Source organism: Antrostomus carolinensis, unplaced genomic scaffold (genome assembly GCF_000700745.2).
Source record: "Antrostomus carolinensis isolate BGI_N321 unplaced genomic scaffold, ASM70074v2 scaffold8214, whole genome shotgun sequence".
NCBI classification, from domain to species: Eukaryota; Metazoa; Chordata; class Aves; order Caprimulgiformes; family Caprimulgidae; genus Antrostomus; species Antrostomus carolinensis.
Window position 1 is genome coordinate 15,495 of NW_010312752.1, and position 19,076 is coordinate 34,570.

The 19,076-nt window shown below is 39.3% G+C and overlaps 1 protein-coding gene across 1 annotated transcript; it reads right to left on the bottom strand.

Annotated features, from left to right (window-relative positions):
• Positions 1-1,701: 1,701 nt before the first annotated feature.
• Positions 1,702-14,109, bottom strand: SLC6A4 (solute carrier family 6 member 4). The gene is made up of 13 exons (XM_010167092.1): positions 13,643-14,109; positions 12,793-12,927; positions 11,756-11,975; positions 11,192-11,330; positions 10,673-10,807; positions 8,712-8,815; positions 7,880-8,007; positions 7,421-7,533; positions 6,516-6,647; positions 5,294-5,393; positions 4,824-4,924; positions 2,677-2,844; positions 1,702-1,924 (listed from the first exon to the last, which is right to left on the bottom strand). The coding sequence occupies exons 1-13, from the start codon at positions 14,103-14,105 to the stop codon at positions 1,850-1,852; spliced, it is 2,013 nt and encodes a 670-aa protein (XP_010165394.1). The 5' UTR covers positions 14,106-14,109; the 3' UTR covers positions 1,702-1,849.
• Between the last annotated feature and the right edge of the window lie 4,967 nt (positions 14,110-19,076).

The following is a 19,076-nucleotide window of genomic DNA, read 5'->3' on the forward strand; positions in this document are numbered from 1 at the left end:
TTGTTATAAAAGAAGAACAGCAGTAGTGTTGCACACTGAATAGCAGTGATTTCTGCAGTTATTACTCTGCACATTATTCCATTAGAAATAATGTTCCCAGTTTGTTTGTCTGCGAGGGTTGAAACTGTGGCTTCGATACAGATAATGCTCATAATTAACTGAACCATTTCTGTCCTCACCTTCATCCTTCCTAATAAAAGGTAGCAGAATGTCTGTTTAAGAGGCTTTCTGATAGTAAAAGAATTCCCAAACTGTTGCTCTTTTCCTTGCAGTGAAGCCAGTTTTGGAAGTAGTTTTCAAATATACTTGAGGGCTGAGCTACAAAACTATTACTTATAAGTAACTGTCCAGTAAGACACATTTATTATGTTTTTCTAGTGGCAACGAAATAACATATTCCCTTTTTAAAAATAGTTCAGGAATCTTTCTGTTTGTAGTTCTGAAAGAACAGTCTGTGTCCCTTTAAGTCATTTCCTTATTGGAACTTGGGCTTGAGACCTAAAGTTAAGCATAAGAGGCCTCACTCCTAGAGGTGTCTGCACACCTGAGGAGAACCACCTCAGTGTTTCAAAAACACATCGCCACTGCTTTCCTCTAATATGGTAACTTCTTTGTACTGATGTAAACTCTTCAATCAGGTCCTTAATGCCTGCTGCCATGAATGCATATAGAACCTTGTTACTTCTAGCAGTATGTTACCTAAGGAGACCACGAGATACAAAAGAGACGTTTATCCTCTATTTTCTTTTACTTCTGTTACAATCTGTGTGATAGAGTAAAAATGCAAGATAAGATTTTATGTAAGTGATGACTACTTAAGTCTATCTAAACTTCCATGGAACTGCAGCAAAACTGTTGTCCTCCAACTGACTTGGAAATTACAGTCAAAGCAGAGCAGCAGATCTTTAAGATTCCACTTTTTGGCATTGGAACTCAAAAAAATTCATTGTTGGTCAGTAGTTTCTTTGGGTGTTAGGTCTGTCAGGAGAATGATTTTGTGACTGTCTAGCTTAGTTTTGAAAACAGTGCAGAAATGCTAGCAAATTAGGTACTTGGCAAGTAACCCATGATGAGTTTTTATAGCTTGGTTGGGTCTAAAGGAGAATGAAGCCTACAACATTACCAAAAAAATGCTTTTGTAGTATTTATTATGCAAGAAACAATTAATAGAAACTGTTACCATCTACCAAATGCAGGAAACGCTACCAAAGGTGTGTGCTGATGTATGCAGAGCTGCGTATAGTGCTGCTCAGGATTGTTTCCTCTTCCTCTGTCTACTCCACTACAAACAGAGGGATTGAAGAATTCACTTTTTTTTTTTTTCCTAGTTTATAAAACCCTGTATTACTTGAGTAACTTATGGCTATCAGAAATATTTTTGTACTTTTCAATGTAGTTGAAGCAATTAGAACCTTAGAAGCAGAATATGACATTGCCCAGTACGAACGATCACAGCGAGGAAGATACAGGAGTACTGCCACAGACTGGGGGTGCTGCACCGGATCCCACCCGCCGATACTCGTCCTATGGTGGCTTATGCAATCGGCCCCAGAGCCCACACATGGAGTAGTGGTGTTTTCATGCACACAGACATCCTGGTGTTTCCAGAATGAATTAGTTCTCAGTCAGTTCAGCCTGGTTAGAAGTGCACAGTAGATTTCATTGAATTGCTTGGATTAATGTGCTGGAGGCATCATGTTTCCAAATGCCCGCTGTCAGTGACGCAAACTCCTCAGAAAACGCCTCCATTTGTTGTCTCAGCTGGAAATTTAATTCTTTGGTGGGGGGTAGAGTTTGGTGAAAGTTACATTTTGTGCTCCCCTTCTCTCCCCCCAGAAGACAGGTTTGCTTATACTGCGTTCATGCGGATGTCTCCAAAAGGAATTTCTGTAGCTGTTTCTGGAGTAATGCTTTTCAGAATACGCTATTGGAAAGAAATCAGTATTAGAAATGGATTCATTTTAGAGAGAATATATAACATAACAGCCATTTGGAAAGAGATTTACAATAAAAATACGACTCTGGTTTGAGTTACGCCTCTTGAACCACCCAAGGATGTTTCAGGCTTCTGTTATCTCAGCACTATGAAGACGAGGTGCTACAGAAGTGCACAGTGTTATTTTTTTAATTGTTTGTGAAATATAATTTGAATCAGAGTTTTACAGATGTCGTATTTATACTTTAGGACTTTACAGCTTACTTGGATACCCAGAGCCAACTAAACATATTCTTTCTTAACTGATATTTACATGAACTTTCAAGAAATTCCAGAAATGTCATCACAGGCTGCCACAGATTTATGGCAGAGAAACCTTATTAAGTGTGGGAGAGAAAAAGAAACCTGTTCTTACAGATACATACCCAAGGGAACCAATCTTTCACTGCCTCATTCACAAGATACTGTGTCTTGTGTGATTTCTAGGAAAAGCCTCCAGTTCACTAGAGCTTAAAAAAACCACTTGATTTAATATTTTATCTGAATATGTCATATAAAATGTGATTTGAGAATCACTCAGAATGGGCAGAAGACAGTTATCTCTCAGCTGGCTAGGAACAGAACAGCACTGAGCCTCAAATCCCAGGGCATTAGAGATCCTACAATAATCTCCAGGTAATATTTATAGGAATCATCTCCTTCCCAACAGTCAAATAGAAGCATCAGAGCGTTGTGGATACCTCCTTAAGTGTTCCTGGAGTGATGATCAACCGATAAATCATGTAGATTGGAATACAGATGATAGAAGAGGTTCCTATGCAATAACCCACTACTGTGGTCCAGTAGGGATAACTATAATCAAAAAGCCGGAGCTCAGGAGGGTTGGACAGAAAGCTGCAAGTGACAAACTGAAAAAGGAAAGGGAAGTATGAATACACGTGTTTTGATGGGATGCACTTTAGGGAACTCTGTGTCCCAGCATAGCATTGAACTTAAAAAAAAGAAGCAGGACTCAAGAAGGATTAAACATGTCGACACTGAAGAAATCACACTAAGTGACAGTAGTATGGATTTAAAACAAGCAAACAAACAAAAACCCCAACCATTTTTGGATATCCAGCCTTTCCTTCAGAAAATTTAAAGAAGCTCAGGTGCTTTAGGGTATAGCCCAACCAGTAACTGGAAGGACTAGGTAAAAATTCTCATTATAATTGCTTATTCCATAACTACACTTGGTGGTGTTTACTGCCTAAGAAGCATGAGAGAGAATTCAAGACCATGCTTCTATATTTCAAGGAAACAGAGATGTTAGATGGACAAAATCAGATTGATTGGTAGCAATGTACAGGATTTCATCCAGTTACCCTTGTATTGAGCCCTATAACTTGATTCCAGCTAAGGCATCCCTTCCAGAAAGGCATCGTCTTAATTTTAAGCCACCAGAAGTGGGGAGTGCACAGTTTCCCTTAGCTACCTGTCCCGTATTTAATCATGATCAGTGTCAATTCTGCTTTGTCTGAATTTAACTGGCAGCCTCTGTGGTGCTGGTTTATGCTGTTCTTTATTGGGTTTTAGACCCTTTTAGTATTCTTTCAAGTACTGTTAAAGTACTTGCCTGCAGTAATAACATCAGCTTTTGGCTTTTTCTGTGGTAAACTATACAGATTCTATTTTTTTTTCACTGTTACTTATTTTCTACACAGTTTATCTTTTATGTGATCTTTTTCCATAGCATTTTTGTTCTTCAGTAGCTTTTACAAATGGTAATACTAGGTTGGATGTAGTATTCTGACATCAGCTCGATTAATGCTGTTAGATTATTTTCCTGTGCATATCCTGCATAACTGAAAAATCTATTGTGAAACAACAAATAGTTTTAATTGAGTACTACAGGAATAATATTTGTGACTGTCCTTGGAAGGATCTCGGACTCCATTTTTTCAAGAGTATCATCAGAAGATCAGGATTACCAGCAAAATTTCCATACAGAAATAAAATACTACCTTCTGGGCTTTCCTTAGTTTAGTTTAGTTTCCACAGAGAATACAAATAGCTCTGCCTAGTAACCACATCACCAGAGCTGTATTCTGCTGTTTATTTTACTGTTTTAGGATCACAGGGAGAACAGTCATATAAGAATCATTTGTGGTGTCACACTTACTTATAGCTTTTTTTTTTCCCCTTTATTGGAGTAATAAAATGAAAATCTGTTACTTGTGCATTGATCATTACAAGTGTTTCAGATTCACTCTGTAGGTCTTAAATCTACATTCTGTGCTTCATAAGCTTCATCTTGACCTGCTCTACTAAGCCTGGTAACAATAAAAGATAGTGTGAACTAATTTTGGATCCCCAGGAAATGAACACTTTATGTTAAAGTGTTATTAATAATACTGCCAAGTCAAACATTGGGACAGTATATACAGTTCTGAATTATAGATTTATAAAGGTTGCAATTAACTGCTGTAAATTTTAAGTGGACTATTCTGAAGTTGTCAGTCAGCAGTTGCTGTGACAGTGCATTTACTTATCCTGGTTTTCTCCCCAAGACAGTATGTTTCATCACCATCTCTTATTGCTTCATTATTCTGAGGTAAATACAAAGCAACGAAGCAAAGTAACAAGGGGGAAGGAAAGGAGTTATTCAGAACCCAGTCATCTTTATCTAGCTCATCTCCAGAAATCCTTAAAATAGCGATTTGGTAACAAGACCTTGCAGCATTGTATTGAATTTTTCACTAACTGAATCTTTTTGCTTTAACAAGAATTGTTACTAAAGAACATCACAAGAAAATTCTGTAATTAAGCTTTTAGAAGTCTTAAGTAGCTGCATTGTTCAATGGTAATTTTCTTGTGCTGGAAAGAAAAATTTATAAAGAAAACTCACCAGAAGGAAGATGGGACTAATTGCTGCCCAGCAAATTCGCCAGTACCAGCCTGGGGTGAAGCCTAGCATTTCTTTCACATCATTGCAAAACTGGGTGATACCTGTGGAGACAAGTGGGAGGAGAGTGGTGACAGCAGATACAAGTTTTTTGTAAGTAGATGCACAGAATTTTATGTGCACAGCAAATAAATTCAGAATCCATCATGAAAGACTTGTTCCTATAACTCTTGATTAGGTTAAATCCTTAATTATTCTGAATTATAGCTCTTGTTACTTTTAGATGCAACTGTACTTCTGTTAGAGAACAATAATTCTCATAGATTTGGTAATCAGTGGGTCTGTAAAAGGTTTGGTAAACTTTTTTTCCGGAGACATCATGAATCTTGTCCACAGAAACAAGAGGAACTGCTACGCCGCAGAAGCTGAGGAGTTTGGGTTAGTGTTGTTTGTCAACCCGGCAGTAAACGTACCATAGAACCAGGCCACAGCAACTGCTTCCAGGAACACGACTGTTAGGACAGCTGGACCTGTGGCATATTCTTCAAACAGCTTTACCACATATGCGCCTCCCTAGAAAGGAGATCACATTATCAGTGAACCAAAGATCCAGTGACGGACATCCTGTAATACTGATTGTTACTGCCTTCATCTGGACCAGAGCATTCACAGATGGGTGATTCAGTCAGGTCTGTCGCTTGGTGGCTGTTCCTGCCAGGGAAACCCTCGAGCGTGCTGAGATCTGCTCTCTGGTGCCATGCAGAAAAACCAGAACTGAATCTGTTGGCAGTTCTAGCTGGATTTTAATGTACAAATGAGATTTGGTCAGTGTTGATGGGATGGCTTTTTGCATGCCTTCTGTGATGGCATCTTTTTTCTCCAACTTGAGTCATAGTTACAGAACAGGAAATAAATATGGTGTTACTTTGCTTTCTTTCCATTTGGGATCAAGAATCATGGAGGAGGAGGGGAACTACATCCCGTCTCAGAAGGGAACTACATCTCCTTTTACAGCAAATGCTTTAAATGAGAAGGAAGTTGCACATAAATGAGCAAATAGAGTGAAACATGACAGAAAAGCCAAGTATTTTTTCCTTTTCCCTTATGATCATTACACTCATTATTCAAAGTATTGCTTGTTGTGGAAATGAAATCCCACAAGCCCCACAGGGACTATTTGGTGTGACTGATCATGATTTCTGGCCTGATTTGATGAGGAAGATCCAAGAAATTCATTGCTAGAAATTCTTGGAGAACATTCAATTACAGCATTTTCTAGCAGAAAATGATCATTCTTTTTTAAATTCCAAATACATTTCAAACATTGTGAAAATTAAAATAACAATTCCTATCATTTTTAAATGTGGAGCTTTTGAGAACAAGAAGTAAACCACATAGAAATTGTGGAAAGTAGCCTGCTTACTGATTCAGCAGTTGGAGCAGTGGCTGTGTCATTTATTGTGTGTAGCACATTAGAGTTCTGCAGAGTTGCTATAGGATCATTTTGCAACACATTTCCTAGTGAGAGATACTGTTCATCTTCATTCCAAATATAGATTTATAATGCATAAAGAAAACAGGGTGGAGATTTAATCTGATTTCTCAAAACTCTCTTCAAAAAATACTACCCTCTCCAACGTGTCACGTGTGGGAAACTGCCAGTAAAGAAAGCTGAGGAATGGGTAAAATACTTACGAATGTCAGGGTTGCTAATGACCCCAAAAAGCAAACGATGGTCAGACCAAGGACGAACAGTTCCCTGCGTTTGCTCCAGACATGTGGGTATTCATCCAGTACTCCAGTGATCACTCCCTCTAGTCCTGCAAACTGAAAAGCATGGGAAAAATCACTGGAAAATCAAGGGCAGTTTTACCTGCTTTGAAGTATGTTTCAGTGCTTAAAGGAGCTTTAAAGCATCAAAACACTAGTGCTTTATTCTGCCTGTAGAGTTTGTGTGTCTGTTGTTTAGACAGTCTTTCTTCAGAACTTTTAAACTTTTTAAGGTGGGGATTGTGTTCACTCATCTGTAGGAAGCTCCCATCATGCAGAGGAAGTCCTACATTGCAGGGAACAGGAAGCCAGTAAGTGGTTGGTGTCTCAGTAGGACCAGGATTGTGAAATCAGCTGAGTTTAGCCTTCCTGAAAGAAGCTGACTCTCAATCTGTGAAAACAGGCTCACATGGCGAGTTTTTAAAACATCTCCTTCTGCAGTACTATTGAGAAGACCACCTCCAGTTCCCACCCTTTAAATCCAATTAGTGTAAAATAATTCCAGAATGTAATAATTGCTTACAAGTACAAGAGAGGAGGAGCCTGGAAGGCTGCATTCAACCAGGTGTTTATGAATCAAGTGGTTGTGTTTCCAGGTCTGTTACTAATTGCCTAACACTAACAAATCATTTAATTTTATTTAGACCTATTTAGGTCAAAATTGGAGTAACAGTTGCTGTCTTACAGAAGACACATGGAGATGCCAATCCTGTTTTAAACCCTTTAGTGATGGTGCAGTATTTGTAATTCTGTGTCCTCTGGTGTTTGCAGGTGTAAGGCTGTACACCAAATATCTGAGAGGTCCCTTGTCTCACATACTGTCTACTCACCGTGCTGTCTAATCCCAGCGTGAGTAACATCAGGAAAAAGATGATGGCAAAGAAAGTGGAAGCAGGCATGTTTGCAATAGCCTCAGCATATGTGATGAAGAGAAGGCTGGGTCCTGGTGTTAGAATGGAGAATTAGGGATAATCGTTAGCGAGGAGGACAGGCTGTTTCACTGTACAGTGTTTTCCAGGGGAAATCTTCTCCTCCCAGGCTATTTTGTAGTGTGCAGTTACCACCACATCTGTGAAACTGCATGCAATATGACTTCTATATGCTGTCTTTATGGAATAATAGCTGTATCATATATTTATAACACTACCCTTATCATAAATTAAGGCAATATCCTGAATTATCTACTAAACATTTTGCATCATTTGGGCTGTTCTTGATCTGGAAGATAATATACAAACATATTCTATTATAGAAGCAGTTTGAGAGGTGTGTACAAAAAGTTAGCCTACCGGTGTCTTTGGCAACCTCTGATACATCTTCATTCCTCATCTCAGCCATGTACCCCAGCACGGTGAAAATGACAAATCCAGACACAAAACTAGTGACACAGTTGACGGTACTGGTAACCAGAGCATCTCTGCAACAGAAGACCTAACTCATATCAGGGAATCGGCATCTGCTAGAAGGGATAGTTTACTACCAGGTGGAGTAAGTTACTGATATGGATAGACTCTTAAAAAACTAGGGGAATACAGTGAAAAGAACAAGCAGACAATTTTAAGAAAAAAAAAAAACAACCCCAAACCAAAACACCATTACTTTTTCTTCTTCAAACAGATGCAGTAACATTCTGATGCTGCATTGAATGCTGGATGTATCCTGGTGTTTTTAAAAAATAGGAATTACTGTAGGAATATTAAAGAATTGAGAATTTTATTTTACACATTAAAAATACGTATTTGTTTAAGATAACAAGGAAACAACTGTAAATTGCCTTTCAGCTCAAATAATTTCCTAACTTACTGCTGAGATTAAGTAATTATAATGTGATTGTCAGGGGTTTAGTCCATTTTGTTGTGGCAGGTTTCTACATCATAGACTCCTTGCTGTAATTGGTAGAGATTATCTCGTTTTAGGGTAGGCACAAGAGAGAAGAAATGTTTTAAATTGCAGGTTTTTTCAATAGGGACTTTTGTTCTGTTACCCTTCTGTCTGATTTATATGTACACAGGTCTGACAATTCAGTTCCTTTCACTAGCACTGGTTTTTGTTTTGTTTTTTTTAATACCCATAGTTACTTTTTAAAACTCAGTTTTACATATAGGGTAAGGTAGAACTCACTGGTAGCAGTTGTTATGGAATTTGTTGTAGCTGGCATAAGCCAATAGGACCCCAAAACCTGGACCAAGGGAGAAAAAAATCTGAGCTGCTGCATCCACCCAGACCTGAAAAATATTGAAGATCAAGAAAAAAATTACATGAAACAGATCGAATGAGTTTGGCATATTCAGAATATCACATAGCCCTACAAAACCATGATTCACCAGTCTACCTATATTCTAGTCCTGGTCTAACAAACATTTTGTTAAGAGAGCATGTTGAAATATTAATATTTACTGTAGATCTGTGAGAGTTGTAAATATCCACTGTAATTTTAGTGCCTGTTCTGTGCTTATTGTATCTCTTTACTCTGTTGTAAGTACTCGCTGGCATTGTCACTTCTGACAGCACCTTAGATTGATTCACAGTGATTTGCCTGCAGTTTAACTTTTGTTCTGCATAGAGAGTGTTCTGTCCATGATTTTGCAGTGGGCTTGGCCCATCTTCCTGCAAACTGTGCACTGTGGAATAATCCTGTGTTTGGCTGTGTGTCTTCCAGGCTAAGTAGTAGGTGATTGCTGCTCAGGTTTTTCCTAGACTTAATGGAAATACATGACAGCATGGATGCAGTTCTAGTCCTTAGGACTCAATTCAGCTTTGTTGTAGCCATGACAGATGCAAGTGTGATGATCTTCTTATGAAAAGCCTGTTGTACTTGAAAAGTGGCCACAGCCTTAATGAGTAGTGTTCTCGAAGTACAATATCAGTTCTCTTTCTGAAGGTGAAAGTCCTCATTCATTTATCCTCTTTTGATTGAAACATGGAGTTCATTACAACTCATTTCTAATATTCTCTTCCATCGTGTGAGGCCATCCTGTATCATCCCCAGACAGAGCTCTGTCATCATCCAGCACACAGATTGCAATCTGCTGTCCTCACTTCAGATACATCCAATACAATATCAATGCCCTTTATTGCTTTTTCAGAAGATGTGGTCCCTTATTGGAGATGCTGCTTTATCAGAGACTGGTGTCTTTTCATTTCCTCTTAATTCAAAACTCTCCATATCAGCTGGGCAGCAGCAGACTTGCAAACAGTAGAATTTTTAATCTTTGTATGTGTAGTATTTATTGCTTCGGGTTTTTTCCATCATCCTCCTCACTAGACACTTTCATAGGCAGTAGAGTAAGCGCAGCCTTGAGCCTGATGGACTGCTGTCACCCACAGAGTTCAAAGCTGAATCAGATACAGGAATGCTTGGGGTTTGTTGGTTAGCTCAGTCTTGTCCTCATTCTTCCTTTCTTTTCAAATCTTGGTGGTATATGCAGACCTAGTGGATTTATTCCTTCTCCACATGCACTTCATGCCTTACTGAGTCACGTTTTAGTTGGTGGCTACAGAGATTCTCCTCGGGTTTCTCTGCCAGAGCTTGTCACAGGATGGAGATCTGAAGTTTCAGCTCTAATAACCTGCACTATTTAAATATGGGCAACTGTGGGCACTGTTGGGTTGTGGAAAAGCCTGGCCAAGTGTGTAGTGATCCCCTCACAGCCAAACAACTGCAGCTAAGCCAGTCATTAGGGCTTAGTTATTTTAGTTTGCTCAGTGTGACTGTCCTAGGGAAGGGATTTTGTTGCAGTCTAGCAACAATCATAGCTTCTCACTCACTGTCAGGCTGTTCGCTGTTTTCCTGGCAAAAAATTGTTTGATCACTTATTCTCTTTCTAATCATATCACTGATTCTGTTCAACCACTGTACAGGAAACCCACTATTAGTTCAAGATAAATTAATGATGGACTTTAAACTTTAGAAAAATCTTTATACTTATGGAAAGAATAGCACAATTGTTTAGACAAGAGCATGAAGTCAAGCTTTTAAGTCCATGCTAAGACATCTGTTTAATCATGCTCTATGCTGAAAATAGGCATTGAAGTATATACATGCCAATAGCAAATTTCTGCCCTTTCATAATGTTTTTTACCTCAGTGGCCAGGAGTTTCTGCCATTCAGGTTTCAGGTAGTAGAGGACACCTCTCCAGGCACCAGGCAAAGTTGCACCTCTCACTAGCAGGATAAAAAGGATGATGTAAGGGAATGTGGCAGTCACCCACACCACCTGTGAGGGAAAACAAGAGCATTTACCATAGGTAGAAAGTTAACAGGTGATAATGAGTTAAACGAATGAGAACTCTTAACATACATAACATCTTCATGTGAACTTCTCAGAAGGTCTGTAAAGAGGCAGTTTGCACACATATACCCACGCTTCCTCTTGGCAGGGTTGTTCTTGTCCAGAGAGCACTGCCATAACTTACTGTTGTTATATATTACTTGGATAACAGCAGCAGTCACTCTGCAGTAAGTGCTTCCCAAATACTTGAGCCTATAATCCCTGTCATGAAGACAGTCTGAGATAATTCTCTGCCAAGTTAATTGGCTCTTTCAGAACTGCTGCTGGACTATACTGCACCACGTTGATTTGTCTTGCTTTTGCACTCACCTTGCCAGATGTTTTGACCCCTTTCCAGATGCTGAAGTATACAATGGTGAAGATTAACAATAAACAGAGGGTCAGTTGCCAGCTAATGCCCCCGAGGTCATCCAGCCCATTGGCCTTGTGCACCTGTAGAACTTGGCGGCTGAAAGAGGAAAGAAAAACAAAGTATAGATTTATTTTTTTAATAAGTACTTATGTTAATTATGCTTTGAACAGTCCCATACCGTGGTCTGAGCACTACAAGTACTCCTGAGTCTTTGATAAGTAGCCTTCAGAGGTTTTTTGTTTTGTTTTGTTGTTTTTAATTAAAAGCTTGATATTAATGGTATACCAGTGATGATAAATTATAAGTGATGACAGCTTGACAGTGGTTGGGAACCTCTGATCTAAAGTCTAGAGTACCCTCCCATACACCCTAAGCTCACATACACCTACAAGTATTTAGTTATTTGAATAGTTCAGATAAGGGTGCCATTAATAAACAGCCCTGCTCCCCCTCCAAAGAAAAGCTTGCTACATGTTCCACCACTCTCTCTAATATTACTGTCCTCACTTACATGCACTTACGTATAAAATTCTTCTGCAGGAGAGATGGAATGCAGGGACCAGCTGACATTGTCCTTGCTGAAGTAGTTAGTGCAGTTGCCTGTGTTCCAAGCATTTGTGCAGCTAGTCCATGGCAGCTCCGCCGTGAAGGAGGAGACGAGGTAGTAAAAGGCCCAAGCCATAATGGTGTTGTAGTAGGAGGCTACGTAAAGATCTATTATACAGATGGCAAAGCCAATTCCTAGTAAGGCAGGAAATAATTACATGAAGTGAGTATAAGTTTTAGGCCAAGGAAAAAAAAAAAAAAAAAAGGAAGGAATTAGTTATCACATCAATGACAATTAGTAAGTGCCTAAGGAAGCTCTGCAGGAGGCACGTACACACTCTGAAGTGTTTACAAGACTGGAATTTCTTGTGGCTTTGGAAACACTCAGGCTCCAATTCCAAAAAAGCATCCTTTATGCTTATATAGTTTTTTTTTTTTTCATCTGTTCCTAAATTCCTAGAATTTAGAAATAGGCATCTTGCACTCTCAGTAAATAAAAAAGTCCAGACCAGAGCTGTAACACTGGGAGCAGGAGTAAATGAGCATATAGAACATGTCCTTTTACTCTAGAAGATTCTGAGGAGGAGCAGGATAGCAATTGACAGACCAGGATGAAGATGGGGAATTATTTCTTTGGAATAGAAACAGTAGCTCTTTATTCTTTCCTGGTTTTAATTTTGCCTTGATTCAGTAATGTTGCAGTTACTTTATTAACTACATTTTTTGTTTATTATTTTATATTTTCAGGCTTGGATCAGAGAAAGTGGACTGGCCTCTAGGTAATCAATTTGAGAGTTGTACGTCATACGTGTATATGAGAGCACACACACATCTGCAGGTGTACATAAAGTTTTATGAAAGCTTTCTTTGTAAAGCCAAAATCTTGTGAAGAACAAGCCTTACTTTGTTCTGTGAGATTGTAATTTTTTTTTTTTTCAGAAATTTCACCTTTATAGGAAAATCTTCCAGTTATTCAGAAAGTTCCTAACAATTTTCTATTTCCTTTCTTTACCTTTGAATATAGGGCATATTTTTCTCCAAATTGAAATACACCCATTCCTGTGGTACTGTCCTAGTGCTAGTTCCATATAGAAGAGAGGAATCCCTCCAAAGATGGCCATAATTGTGTAAGGAATGAGGAACGCCCCTGCAAGAAAGAAAGCAGATGATTGTAACTCTTCATAGGACTTTTCCAACAGTACTGGCACTCCATAAATAGCAGTTCCTTTTATCCCACAGGGAAAAGGCAAATCCCCTCCCTAGCCAGTGTGCCACACTGAAATACCATGGGATTGCTCATAAGGATAACTACCCAGTGGGAATAAGAAGTAACACTCTGGCCAAACTTCTCACATTTCTCTAACAAGTCTACATAGGATTCACCAAGACTCTACTGGCTCCAATGGATACAGTTGTGAGATGGGCTAGAGAGAAAATAATTAATTTATTCAATAAAATGCCTTTGTTACATCAGGAAGACAAAAGTCCTTTCCAAGATCAGCTTGATCAGATTTATATTTTGGCTGAAATGCCAGTGAGTCTAAGACCTGTCATTCCTCGTGAGTGCTTTGACATGTTGTTTTATCTGATTTTAAATACTCCTTGGGACAGGTATTGAGTCTCTTCTCTTGGAAGGTGCTTCTGCCCCTAACTGGCTCTCAGCTTCTAGTTGCACTGATTTTTTAGATGTCGCTAAATAGTCTAGTTATCCTATCCCAGTATTTAGGTTTTCCTTTCTGCTTGAAAAGTAATTTCCCCTTAGTTATTTGTTATATATGGTATTAAAATAAGCTACTCAACTCATCCATTTATAAGCAAGGAAGTTCAGCATTAAGGAACAGCATAGAGGACTAGCCACTGACCTCCTCCATTTTGATAGCATATATAAGGAAACCTCCACACGTTTCCCAGGTCCACTGCATATCCAATGACAGACAGTAGAAAGTCAATTTTTTTACTCCAGGTCTCTCTGTCTTCCAGCTCCATCAGCTGCTGCTGACCTTCTGCTCCACAGGTGGTAGAAGTGGTGGTCGTAGTGGTGGTTGTGGCTGCTGGGGCAGTGCACTGGGCATCTTCCACCTCTCCCATTCCATTGCAGGGAACAGAGCTCTGAACCCCTGAATAACCATTTGAGATCTGAGCTGCCTCCCCTTTATCTCCCTGGCTGGGATGGACTTTATTGCCATCTTCCACCAGCCGTAGGGCAGATTTAGGGTTCCTGACCAGACGTCCATTCTCTTTACAATCTTCTCCTTCATTACAGTCTGACACATTTTTCTTGGAAGTTAGCGGCTCAGTCTCATTGCTTGTTGCCTTTTTTTCCATTTTTTAATGATATTTGTTCTGATCACTTGCAGATGGACAGTGGCACAGGGTCTCCTTGTGGCTTGTCTTCCCACACTTTTATTCCCAGCACTTTTAGAATTCCTCTTCTGTATTTAAATCCATCACATTGAAGGTGCAAACACCATCTAAGAAATGAAAAATAGTTAAAAATCCATTACAGGGCTTACTGATGCTGGTAACTTTCAAGTTACAACTGACAGATTCTGTGATTAAAATATTTTTGGAAGTAATTAACCATCACAGTAATTAGTGTGGATCATTTAGCACATAATCCATTTAGGATTTTCTACAGAGAAAGGAAGGAATCATCCTCTTCTACAGCAGAAGTCAGTGTACCTGGCTTATAACCTCTCAGGCAGATGAGCTGGACTTTGTGCATTGTTGGACAACTCAGGCAGTCACAGTCCTGCTGTCTTCTGGTACCACGTTCTCCCTCTGAATGCTGGTTTCACACCCAGGGAGGCTGTAGGACTCCCAGTTTGCACAAGTGAGGGCAGAGTTTAGTGTGGCTTGTATTTTCATTTTCATAAGTTCATCCTATGACTTCTACTGGCAATTTCTAGATTCATCCAGTATGAAGGGAAAAGAATTCATTAAATATGAGATACCAGTGGATATACAAAGTACATTTCATGACCACCTTTCTTCAGAAATCCCACAGTGTCTACTATGTTTAGCAGCAGACCTAGAAGGCTTAAATAAAAGTTTAGAAAAGTATTTAAATCTCAGTGGTTTTGCATCATCTATCTTTTGAGGCTCAGTCAACACTAATAACCAGGAAAATAAAGAGAAATAAAGGCATCTTTCTTCTGTTTGGATTTGCTAACACTGTGGTTCCAGCCCTGGGAAGGGTAGTGGGCACTACTGCACTACTGTCCACTGCCAGCAAAAAAACAGGCACTGGGAGAATTCCTGGCTTTACCTGCCCTCTTCCATATGTGCTAAAAGCATGATCCAGGGGAAATAAACCACCCCTAACTTAAAAAAACAACCAACAAAAAAACCCCCAGTATAAAACAATTCACTTTCCCTTCAGAACAAAGAAATTGTCATTCAGTGGGTGATGTTTTGCTTTCTGCTCATTTGTTCAGGTAATGTACGTGCAGCTGCCTTTACTCAACCAGATCTCGAAATAGGAGCTGATCTTCTAGGCTGTAAATTCCCAGGGATAGCAACCTTGCTTTTTAGCTAGCAAAGTGTTACGCAATCTACTCGATGCCACCACAGATTAAATTATTATAATTTCATCTATTTTTTCTTTTTCAAAGCATTTTACTGTAGTAAATATCATTATTACATCCTAGCAGAAGAATAAGTATTATTTCACTTTTAACTGTTGCAAAAACTGAAGCAGAGAGGGGACTTTATTTACTTATGGGTAGATTTGCCCAGAGCTATTAAAACTCAAGTTTTTCCCAGCTTTCACCCTTCTGCAAAGACTGTTAAACCTCTTCCCAAACATTTATCAGTGCAAGCAGAAGGAGAAGGAAGGTTAGCGAGCTGCAGAGCAAAGAGGAGGATGTTCTTGAGATAAAGGTCTCTTGAAGGTGGTATTTATAACTTTCAGAAATCCCTAGTTCCTCAGGCTTACATTCTGTCTTTACCCAGATAGCGTTATTTCATCATAGAGCAACCAGTGCATCATTAATGCTGAATTCTTACAAGAACAGGACTTTGCTACCATTAGTTAATCATCCACAAAAACCAAAACATCTTCAGAGTTTCAGAGAAAAGTACTAGAGCAAAGAACAGGAGTTTCTATTTTACCTGCAAGACTATAAAATCCAAGTGTCTTTGGAGTCCTGAAACCTTCCAAATGTCCCAAAAGAGCTTGTGGAGATGAAAACAATCCCAGCACCACTGGTGGCAACATAAAAATCCTGGGAAAGGCCACAGCCAATCCTTTCCTTGTATAGAGCATGTTAAATGTAAGGTAGGAATATGGAAAAGTAACCTGAGCCCTTCTGGACTTTACACCTCTTACTCATAAATGGGAAAGCAGTAAAGGATGTTGATTTAGCTGCATTATCTCATGAAACTGAGTTTTCCATACCTGAGACTTAAACTCGTACTGTATTTGTAACACTTTATTTCTGCACATAGGTACTTCTTGGCTCTTTCTTTGCTGAGGAGGGGTAGTCAAATGTATTGTTGCTTCACTGGATCTGCAATAATCAAAATAGCTGTTTTATCCAGTTCTAAGCTCCTTCTGGTCTTCAGCAGACCACAGGAAAGAAAAATCACATTATTTGAAATATTTTTGTAGAACTTTCAGTAGTTTGAGCCTCAAATATGGAAAATGATGTGTGAACTTTCAGGGGCTTCAGCTGGAATTTGAACTATTTCTTTCTGAAAAAGAATTACAGTTCGTCAGCTACCCTGGGAAATCTCTGGAGTGACGGACTCTACAGCTGTGCTGGCGTGTTCACAGTGGTATAGTTGGCACATGAAACAAGAACAGTTACAGAATCAAAGATTTCATTATGCTGTAAAAAAACTGTGGCAGAATGTACTTTTCCTCCCCCTCTTGTTACAATTCAAGGAAAAAAAAAAATATCTGAAGGAATTGTAACCGCTACACACACTGTAAAGAGCTGCAGAACTAGAGCACTTGGGGTTGAGAAGCATGCTAGGACCACTGGAAGATATCCAGGGGAAAATGATGCTAATAGTGAAAGATTTTGCCCACGTCAGCCTCCACTTCATCTCTCTGTGCACTGATCTCTCAGTACTTCCAGGTGCTAGAATGACAATAGTGAATGATATAAGAAATGGCAGTTTATTAGGTTGCTCTTACATAATGTACACGTTGGCTTCTTATCACCAATGTAATTAGCTACAGAAGAAAAAAAAAAAAGAAAGAAAGAAAGATAGCTGTGGCTTCATTTTGTTTTGATCTGTGTTTTGTAGACGTGACTTTGCTCCTTTGAGAGGCCCTGAGCGTCTGCGCCTTTTCTCTCTCCGGTAGCTCTGACCAGAGATTATTCTAAAGGGCAGTTTTCAGTGTTGCCCAGGAGCACGTGAAAGGTGCCACGCTGCCAGCCCAGTAGATTGTGCTCCTACTTATGCAAAGAGGGACTAAAGAGGAGTGACCCTCAGCGCTGCTCCGGAGAAGCACCCTGTAACAACCAGCGTGTCCTCCACAACTATTCCCTGCTTTGCTTGTTTGTTGAAAACACCAGGATGGATAATTGAAGACATGTGTTTCTACGAGCTTGGCTGGAGCCACCAACGCAGTTCACATAAGCCAAATATTAATTAAATTATAATTTTTGGTTACTCCCACACACAGCTCAACTTGAACCACCGCTGTAGATGTAAAAGTCCTGTATGTCCCTTGTTGCACAAAGCCAACTCCTTTGCCTCTATCAAAGCAATCCTCGAGGAGAATCCCTGTCCTGGGGTCTGGTTCCTTCCTGTGCAGGGAGCTGCACTGCTGATGTATCATTGCCTTGTTTATTCCTTGAGGCATGCAGTGACCTCTCGTGGCACTGTGGGAATCCCTTTCCTTTAATGCTCTGCCAGGTAGTAAAACAAATCTTTCCAGCACTTGAAAACAAAATTATTTTATTGTTCTTTCTGTTTTTTTTAAAGGAGAAAATTTGTCTTTTAATGTGTCTAGAGGATTGAAACAATTAGGTTGAGGTACAGCAAATACCAGATGCTTCAAGGGAGGAAAATCAATTCCTCAAGTCACCTGGGGAATATTTTATTTGAGATGGGGCAACACTGACTCCCTGAATTCCTCAGCACAAAACTTGTTCAGCCTCACCGTGCATGAGCACAAAAGTCATTACTCATCTCCAAATGATTAAATACATTTTAACTCACACAGCTGCAGAATTTGTATCCTAGTACCTAGAAGATTATTAGCTTGTTTCCATTAGGCAGGCTGATAGCGAGTGCAACAGATTGTGTTTCAGATTTCAAAATTAATTGATATTAATAAATACATAGTAAGAAGGTACAGAGTCCTGGCTTTGGTGGGGCTGCTGGTAACCACAGAATCAGACGTATTAGGTGCAAAGCAGATAGAAGCTGATATTAGACCATCCCTCAACAACTGAAAATTGATTTCTTCAGGATTTTTTTTAAACTATGCTTCTCTAGTCTAGTTTAAGAGAATCAAAACTGACTTTTGATAAAAAGTGATCAAAACCCACTGAAATGGATGAGTCCAGTGAATTACTTCCATACATAGCAGGTGTGATCCCAGTGCCAGTGATTTTAAATGGAACTGCATTGGGTACTTCTGTGCATCACTGTAATATGTGAGTATTTTATAAGAAACTTGCAGTATGCAGAATGACAAAATGGACCTTGTATATGAATATTTGCAGTTCTCCAAGGGCTTGCTCACATTCTTACTAAAACAGAGTAGAACTGTACTCAACGAGTAGTCCCAGTGAGACAATGGCCCTTCTGGGAGAATAAAAGGCTACTTACCCAAGTAAGAATGGCATAAGTAGGGAGCTCTCTCCAGTTAACTCATGTATTCCCAGATAAGACTAAATAGAGGTACAATGGGAAAATAGTGCTTCTGAAAACAACAATATTGGGGGAATATAAATCTGTACTGTGAGTTTTGTGTCATAATCTTGTCCATGTTTCAGTCTGGAATTCAAAAGTCAGTAGGGAAGAGAGATTTTTACCTTTAAAAATGTGTTGAGAAAACAGACATTATTATTGTAGTGGGAATGCTGCCAAATTGATGACAGTCATTTAAGAAATGGGGTGGGGAGAATATGCCTTTCATGGCTCGAGAGTGTCTATATGTAGTGCAAGGAAACAGATAAGCTTAGAGGGAAGGATATTCCTTTAGTATTCTTCCTCAAATTATTTATATAATCTTGAAGGAAGAGTCATAACACAGCAAATATCACCAAATAAATAGAGCACTGTTCCTTAACGTGACACAGTGTTTCACCTACAAGAACTGTTTGCTGACTC